This window comes from Nerophis ophidion, linkage group LG01 (assembly GCF_033978795.1).
Source record: "Nerophis ophidion isolate RoL-2023_Sa linkage group LG01, RoL_Noph_v1.0, whole genome shotgun sequence".
Taxonomy (NCBI): domain Eukaryota; kingdom Metazoa; phylum Chordata; class Actinopteri; order Syngnathiformes; family Syngnathidae; genus Nerophis; species Nerophis ophidion.
Genome location: NC_084611.1, coordinates 42,561,051 through 42,570,317, shown reverse-complemented (window position 1 = coordinate 42,570,317; position 9,267 = coordinate 42,561,051). Strand labels below are relative to the sequence as shown.

Below are 9,267 nucleotides of genomic sequence, written 5' to 3'. Positions count from 1 at the left end.
AAGGGTGAAGGTTTCAGGTGAGAGACGACGATAAAGGCACTCCCCCAATATTGTTGTCCGGTTGGAAATCGGGAGAAATTCGTGGGAATGGTTGCCCCGGGAGAATTTCGGGAGGGGCACTGAAATCCGGGACTCTGCCGGGAATATCGGGAGGGTTGGCAAGTATGCCCCCCCCCCCCCCAGAAACATTTTTTCTCTCAATGTGGCCCCCGAGTCAAAATACGCTCCGGAATAGGATATACATTTATTCAATAATATAATATACATATTATATAGGAATATTATATATTTTCTATTCAGCAACATCCTTTTATAATTTTTAGCGGCTAGAGGATTTACGGGGCTAATTAAAACAAATTCAGTTGATGAGTTTTGGTGTCTGCTGGCGTTTTTTTTTTCTTTTAATAACGTACATTTTCCAAAAAAAGATATGTCATTAACATATTTCCAATGTGGAAAAAAAAACTTCCTCCAATATGCATTTTCTTGCGTGTCCTTCTTCACATTCACAGTCAGTGCCGCCGCCAGCTCCCAAGAGCGCACCGGAAAAAGAAAAGTGGGTTCCATTGTAGATGCACCGCAGGGGTCAGGGCTGTTCTGAAATACCCCATAAAAAGTGGTTCATGTTTGCTGCGTTCTTGAAAACACAGCAAAGCGCGCACGATAAAATGAATGTGCATTCAATGATCGAATAGTACATGCACAATCCTCATTTAAATAAGGTGTTCTGCACCAGTTATCAATAGCACATGCAGTGAAAGTAGATCACACGCTACATGCCCACTAATAGTACACCTCATTCTATTGTTTGCACATGCAGTAAATCAGACCCTCAATGTAGGGCTTTAATCCCTACAGATACCGTGTTTCCTTGAATTGCGGCAGGGGCGCTAATTAATTTAAAACCTCTTTTCACTCCAGTGTTTACCAAAGGCATGCGGTAAAGGCAAGCATGCACTAACTATTTTAAAACCTCTTCTCACTCCGGCACTAACCAAAGGCATGCAGTAAATTTAGGCCTGCCCTTATAAATTTGAGTGTGATATAAGGATACCATCATGAAAAGCACATTTAATTAAAAAAAAAACGTTATTGTGGTCTTACCTTTACTTATAAATGAAGTCCATGCGCAGCTCCTTCTGATCAAAAGCATCGATAACTTGTTTATAGAAGTCTTCCTTATCTTTCTTCAGTTTTAAAAGTCTCTCTGTCTTAATGGAGATCTTCCTTTATTACCTCCTGCTTCGATTGAAAGTCCAGTTTGGAAAACTGTTTTATTTTGGATATGTAATCCTCCATTTTAAAAGTGTAAGCGAGAGGAAAAAATAAACGATCGCTGCTCACTCTTGCTGCTTGTTGTCACGTCTTCACTAGCGCCCTCTACCACCAGGAGGCGGGATTCATTTAATGACTCATATTTGACACACGCAGCTACGGTATATTAATAAAACATAGCTGCTTACTGTTCTTTTAGCATATTCAATAGCTTGGACCTTAAATCCTGCTGAATAGCTCTTAAACTTCTTCCCTTTATGCGATTTCAAATTATTGAAATCAGCCTCCTCCATTTTTAAAATGATGACAGGTGAAGTGTCACTCGTGACGTGACGAGTTTGACCCGGCGGAAATTCTAGGCATATGCTAATTATTTTGGGAAACGAGTTTGACCCAGCGGAAATTCTAGACATGTACTAATAAAAATAATATTTTGCGAAATGAGATTGACCCGGCGTTAATCCTGAGCCGGCGGTAATGCTAAGCATGCGCTAATTATTTTGCGAAACGAGTTTGACCCGTCGGTATTATATCTGTTTTAATCTCGTGAGACGTCGTCACAAACCTATATATTGGCGTTATACTCTAATAACAATATAGTTTTGGACTTATAGTCGGACTATGTAATGTTTTCTGAGCTAAAGTGCATTTGTGTTGCTTGTGTCCTGCAGTTGTCCAGCAGCTGAAGAATCAAGAAGAAGCATGTTCCCCTCAGCCGCAGCAGAAGGATCCACAGCCCCCTCATGTAAAAGAGGAAGAGGAGGAAGTGTGGATCACTCAGGAAGAGGCAGATCTTGCCAAATTGCCACTGACGGTTGTCTCTGTAAAGGCTGAAGATGACGAAGACAATGAAAACGAAGACAATGAAGATATCGACCAGTCCCAAGCAGACAGCCTCTTAGCTCCACTCTCTGACAGCGACAACACAACGTCCTCTGAAAAGGACACAACGTCACCGACGGAAACAAAACGTGACACAGGTCAAACAGGTTTCACCTGCTCAGTCTGCGGCAAAAGATTCCCCCGAAAAGACACTTTGATTGCGCACAAGAGAACGCACACGGGTGAGAAACCCTTCCGGTGTTCACTTTGCTCCAAAAGATTTTCCTACAAGTGCGATTTGACTCGACACATGCGGACGCACACCGGGGAAAAACCCTACACGTGTTCAATTTGCGGCGAAAGCTACTCGCAGAAGTCCAATTTGTTGGCACACGAGAGGACGCACACCGGGGAAAAACCGTTCATTTGCTCCGTGTGCGGCGACGCCTTCGCCCAAAAGATCCACATGGTCGCGCACATGAGGACGCACACGGGAGAGAAACCCTTTGCTTGTTCCGTTTGTGGTAAAAGCTATTCTCAAAAGTCCAAAATGATCACACACAAGAGAACGCACACAGGCGAGAAACCCTTTAATTGCTCAGTTTGCGGCGACGCCTTTGCTCACAGGTTATCTTTGAACGCACACATGGAAACGCACAATGAGGAAAAGCCTTTCAGCTGCTCCGTTTGCGGCGAAAGCTTTTCCTACCGCTCCACTATGCACGGACATATGCGGATCCACCACCGTAAGCCCGTTGCCTGCACCATTTGTGGCAGAACATTTGCTCTGAAGAAGATTCTGACGATGCACATGAGAACGCACACGGGAGAAAAACCTTACAATTGCTCGTTTTGCGGTAAAGGATTCACCCAAAACACACACATGCTGTCGCACATGAGAACGCACACGGGAGAAAAGCCCTACTCCTGCTTACTTTGTGCTAAGACGTTCTCCCGCCGTGACACTTTGACGGCACACGTGCGGAAACACGACGGAGAATAATCCTTTTCCCCGCAGTATGTCATCAGAGATTACAAAGTTGTATAAGCCTGATATCAATTGGGCTACAGAAGTCTACAACAATGAAATGAAATGTTACCAACTTGATAATAATTATTTAACAAAGTAATTTTTGTTTAGGAGATATATTTGCTGTCAAAATGTTTATTTTTTTTGCCAATAAATGTCATGTTTTTGTACGTTTATTTTATTTAAAATGATTTTTATGTTTACAAGTGACTAACTTCCAATGTAGGTATCCATGTGTACATAATTACGTGATATATTTTGATGATGAGGGATTTACCGTAGAACACAGAACAACTATGTTCAAACCCTGTTTCCATATGAGTTGGGAAATTGTGTTAGATGTAAATATAAACGGAATACAATGATTTGCAAATACTTTTCAACCCATATTCAACTGAATGCACTACAGAGACAACATTTTTGATATTCAAACTCATAAACTTATTTTTTTTTTGCAAATAATAATTAACTTAAAATTCCATGGCTGCAACACATGCCAAAGTAGTTGGGAAAGGGCTTGTTCACCACTGTGTTACATCACCTTTTCTTTTAACAACACTCAATAAACGTTTGGGAACTGAGGAAACTAATTGTTGAAGCTTTGAAAGTGGAATTCTTTCCCGTTCTTGTTTTATGTAGAGCTTCAGTCGGTCAACAGTCCGGGGTCTCCGCTGTCGTATTTTACGCTTCAAAATGCGCCACGCATTTTCGATGAAGGACTCCTAACCTGGAGAAGCCAAACCATCAGTTTTATTTTCCTTGTCTGGGTGTGTGCTAAGTCAGGACAGCACAACCATGTAAGGAGATGTTTGTGTGTAGTGACTGGAAAACAACTGCTTTAGGTCATAACTCAAATGTTGGCTTTGAGCTCGACAGGTGGTCTTTTCTCAAGGATATGGTTATCACTTTTGCCTCCCGAAGTCCCAATTAAGGCCTCTTTCTTACAAGAAGTGATGCAATCCACCTGCTAATGTCAAACTAAGGGGTGTTATCTTATTATGTGCTCAAACTGAAATACCACTATTTATTTACTTAAACTTGGTGGTTTGCTTTCTTCAAGTTGAATATGAACATTCACCATATGCAAAACATATGAGTTAATTAATAACTTCACGAAACATACGTAATAAATTGAACAATACTGCTGATACACCACATTTACAGCATCAGTATAAACACATTTTAAATAGTTATAGTTGCATATTACTTTCCATGTTTTTTAATGGATGGATGGATAATGCACTGGATTATAAGGCATACTGCCGATGAGCAGTTCTATTCAGGTCTATTTTCATACAAAACGCACACCGGATTAAAAGGGTCATATGATTTTTTTTATTCTACTTTTAAAACACTTCCTTTTGGTCTACATAACATATAATGATGGTTATTTGTTAAAAATGTAGCATATGTTCTGTTTTACGGACCATCTTCAAGCTGCTTACTGACTGTCTCCTCAAGATGACTCGTTTTGTGGACGGTCTTTATTACGTGCTACCACTTCGACAGCGTCTTCTCCTGTCATCTTTTTTTTTTTTTGTACCTGTAGTTTTGGGTACTTCCATAGCGAGTCCATTGACAAATATAACTCATCACTTGTACTACAATGGCAGATCCACGCAAATCTGCGTGACTTATGCAGTTGCCAAATACACAGCAGAAGGAACAAATAAGTAAGAAAAGTTGGTTTTGCTTAATACGTAGAATCAAAGCGCCAGATATGTCTCCTAATAGGTGCCATTTTGGGGTTGTTATACACACACAACATAATACCTGTAGGTTGAAGCACAGTACGTCTGACTACGGTAGCCATAATGCGGCAACTATCCATCAAGCGGTGCGGCTTCTTAATTTACCAAAGTCGTACTAAAACATTTTGACAGATTTTTGAGCGCTGTGTTTAATGTTCTATATTCTCAATGAAACATCAACGTTTAGGGCTTGCTTGATAACCTATACTTGCTAGGGTCATTTATTGAACAGGTGTCAACCTGCAGTCCAAATGTGTCTCTTATGTGTGACTGCCATCTACTGGTCCCACTTATTGTCAGGTTCAAACACTGATGACATCTATTAAACAGACATTAAAGTAAGGAAATAAATAGAGACAGAATTAAATTTGGCTCAATGAGGAGAAACGTGTAGACCTGTACCCTTGTACAGTGTCCCACCACGCTCTGATGAAAGACTGTATGCCTCCTCTTTTATTTGGACTTTCCCTGATTACATGGCAACTGCTGTTTCTAAAGGAAGGGGGGTCGTAAACAGCCATCGACCTTGGTTACAAAACAGTTCAAAGAAAAGGTGCCTGGAGGGGGATCAGATCCTGCTTCCTCTCCGCTTTGTAGATCTCGGGTCAAGACAAAATCTTCCTGTGGCATAGGGCCCTGACATTTAAAAAGTATAACTCTGTTCATTGTTGTGTTCATGTATTTGTAATGTTTTAACGCTGAACACCATCTTTGTTTTCTACCTGTCAACTGTCAGTTTAGCCTGCTCACCGGCTCCTCATCACCACTTCAAGATGGCGGCCCAATTTCTCGCGTTGCAGCAGCAAATGCTGCGTCTACTTATAAGATGTCTATGCATTCGTTGGCTCGTTCGCTATTTGTAATGGATGCAACCGGTAATACGTCACTTCCGTCAGAGCCTGTTTGTCCCAGTGGTGTTGCCGTAGCCGTAGCATTGCAGCTGCTCTCGCTGCGTCATGGCACAGATTGTTACAGTGCTGTGTGTGGCTTCATAATAACTGGCGAGACGTCCAAAAAATATTCCAAAATGTTGAAAGAGTTGGTGAAGGCGAGGTTAATGGTGGCGGCCGACGAAATATTTGCTCTGTTTGAAGGAACGATAGCGTCGTACGAGGAGGAACTTTCTCGAACAAAAGAGGAAAACGAGCAGCAAAGACAACAACTGGAAGCTGTTAGCAAGATTGAGTTACACGTTGAAGGTATGTTTACATGTTGTACATGTACTTTTAACACTTTTGCAGAAACACGTCTAATAGGTTAAAGGGAAACTACTCTTTTGGGGATTTTTGCCTATTATTCACAATCCCAACGTGAGCATACTTGCCAACCTTGAGACCTCAGAATTAGGGAGATATTCAAAAGGCCCGCTGGGATGTGTGTGTGTGTATATATATATATATATATATATATATATATATATATATATATATATATATATATATATATATATATATATATATATATATATATATATATATATATATATGTGTGTATGTATGTGTGTATGTATGTATGTATATATATATATGTATGTATATATATATATATGTGTATGTATGTGTATATGTATGTATGTATGTGTATATGTATGTATGTGTATATATATATATATATATGTATGTATGTATATATGTATGTGTATATATATGTATGTATGTATATATGTATGTGTATATATATATGTATGTATGTATATATGTATGTGTATATATATATGTATGTATATATGTATGTGTATATATATATATATATATGTATGTATGTATATATGTATGTGTATATATATATATATATATATGTATGTATGTATATATGTATGTGTATATATATATATGTATGTGTATATATATATATTTATGTGTATATATATATGTATGTATATATATGTATGTGTATATATATGTATGTATATATATGTATGTGTATATATATGTATGTATATATATATGTATATATATACATGTATGTATATTTATGTATATATATTCATGTATGTATATTTATGTATATGTATGTATATATATATGTATATGTTTATATATATGTATATATATGTATGTATATATATATATATATATATATATATATATATATATATATATATATATATATACATATATATAAACATATTTATATATTAGGGCTGGGCAACGATTAAAAATTTTAATCAAAGTTAATCGCACTATTTGTCCGATTAATCGCGATTAACTGCATTTTATACGCAAAGCCCAATAATGAATTCAAAAGTAGTGTGTAGTGCACCTTTATTGGAATATTCTCCCACATGAACAAAAGCGCCAGAACATTTGTTGTGCAAACACAATTTAAATCAGTCCTTGTTAAACAGTAGCAGTTAAATAGCATATTTTATGAAAATCAACTCAAAAAATGTAAATACAAACATTTAAGCTTATTGCCACTGTCAGGGTATTTAAGTTACCCTGTTTGTTATGGAAAATAAATATAATCTACATACAAATCTCTGAGCCACAATCATAACATCTGAACAGGCAATTTCTGAGGTAACAGCAGAAACATTTTTTTTAATCAGGGATCTTATGTTTAGAAAACCTATATTATAGGTAGTGGGCTGTTTTAGGGAATTTTTGACCAAATTATCCGTAGTAGCAATATTAATAATGTTGTGTTTATTCTGCGTAGTGCACTTAGAATAATTATGACCATATCTAGGAATTGATATGATGGGAATTTTCCGATTGTTTGCTTGGTGCTTCGATAAACTGAACGCATCATATACATGGTACTATATTGTGATGTTATGAGCCAGGGGAAAAAAGAACTACCCTACCCAGCATGCAACAGGAGTGACGAGCATGCGCGGTAGCCCGGTATAGGTTGTGTCGCCATGACGGCATCTTGTATGTTGTGATATGCACGCTCTGAAAGCAAACGTTAAGAACTCAGCCAACACTCCTCGTCTGCATTATTCATAAATAGACAGACAACACATATACTCCGCTGCTTCACAGGCCACTGGATGTAGCCGGCGAAGTATTCCCATGCTAGCTAGCCGGTCTAGCAAGCACGCGTCATTCAGTCCAAAACGGCCCGATCTATCCACATTCAGAATTGTCTGGCGGTCGTAAGTGATCCCGGAGTGACCACGCTGTAAGCCAGCCATGAAATTTGCAGAATTGTCCGGTATTTTTGCCAAACGTTCCATCTTTACCAAGAGCCCCTCGAAGCCAAAGCGTATCCGGGCGACGCCATCTTGTTAAGAAAAGGCGTTAACAAAATAAAAGTATGTAAATAACATACACAAATGTGCGATAAAATAATTGTCGGCGTTAATAGATTGATGAGTTAACGCACTAATTTGCCCACCCCTAATATAATATATATATATATATATATATATATATATATATATATATATATATATATATATATATATATATATATATATATATAGTGAGAGTAAAAAGTATTTGATCCCTTGCTGATTTTGTTGGTTTGCCCACTAATAAAGACATGATCATTCTATACTTTTAATGGTAGATGTATTTAAACATGGTGGGATAGAATATCAAAAAGAAAATCCATAAAATAACTTTAAGGAATATATTTTAATTGATTTGTATTTCATTGAGGGAAAAAAGTATTTGTGTGGAGTAGGATTTCTGGCTTTCACAGAGCAGTTAGACACTCCCAATCAACTTGGGAATTGAAGACTGAATTGAAGACACCCGTTTTAACTAATCACCTCTATCAAAGACACCTGATCAGAGACTCATACAGATTCCAAGCTCTCCAACATGGGTAAGACAAAAGAACTCTCTCAGGACCTCAGAGACAAGATTGTTGACCTGCACAAATCTGGAATGCGCTACAAAAACATTATCAAGATGCTGGGAATCAAAGTAACAACCATTGGTGCAACTGTTAGAAAATTTAAAAAGTATAACATGACCATAAACAGACCTCAATCTGGTGCTCCACAGAAGATTTCACCTAGTGGGGTTGCAATGATCATGAGAACTGTGAGAAATCGTCCTGCAACCACTCAGCAGGAGTTAGTGAATGACCTCAAGGCAGCTGGGACCACAGTCACCAGGAAAACAGTTGGCAACACTTTGCGACGGAATGGGTTAAAATCCTGCAGTGCCCGAAAGGTACCCCTGCTTAAGAAGGCACATGTGGAGGCCCGCCTAAAGTATGCCAATGATCACCTCAAAGATGCACAAAGTGATTGGGAGAAGGGTCTATGGTCAGACGAGACCAAAATTGAACTATTTGGCCTAAACTCTACACGTCATGTGTGGAGAAAGAAAAATGCTGCCTATGACCCAAAGAACACTGTGCCCACCATCAAGCATGGAGGTGGAAGCATTATGTTTTGGGGGTGTTTCTCTGCCAAGGGCACAGGGC

At 38.5% G+C, this 9,267-nt stretch overlaps 2 protein-coding genes across 4 annotated transcripts in view; both read left to right on the top strand.

Moving 5' to 3' along the window:
* Positions 1-3,303, top strand: part of LOC133554758 (zinc finger protein OZF-like) — an 11,621-nt gene extending 8,318 nt beyond the window's left edge. The window contains exon 2 of the mRNA XM_061903872.1: positions 1,947-3,303. Coding sequence (XP_061759856.1) covers positions 1,947-3,100 — 1,154 coding nt within the window. The 3' untranslated portion in view covers positions 3,101-3,303. The remainder of the gene's footprint in view (positions 1-1,946) is intronic.
* A 2,476-nt stretch (positions 3,304-5,779) lies between these two features.
* Positions 5,780-9,267, top strand: part of LOC133554716 (gastrula zinc finger protein XlCGF57.1-like) — a 34,018-nt gene continuing 30,530 nt past the window's right edge. For all 3 annotated transcript variants that reach the window (XR_009807193.1, XM_061903787.1, XM_061903793.1), the window contains exon 1: positions 5,780-6,077. Coding sequence is in view for 1 of the 3 variants with exons in the window: in XM_061903787.1 (XP_061759771.1) it covers positions 5,906-6,077 (172 nt within the window). In the remaining 2 variants the exon portion in view is untranslated. The remainder of the gene's footprint in view (positions 6,078-9,267) is intronic.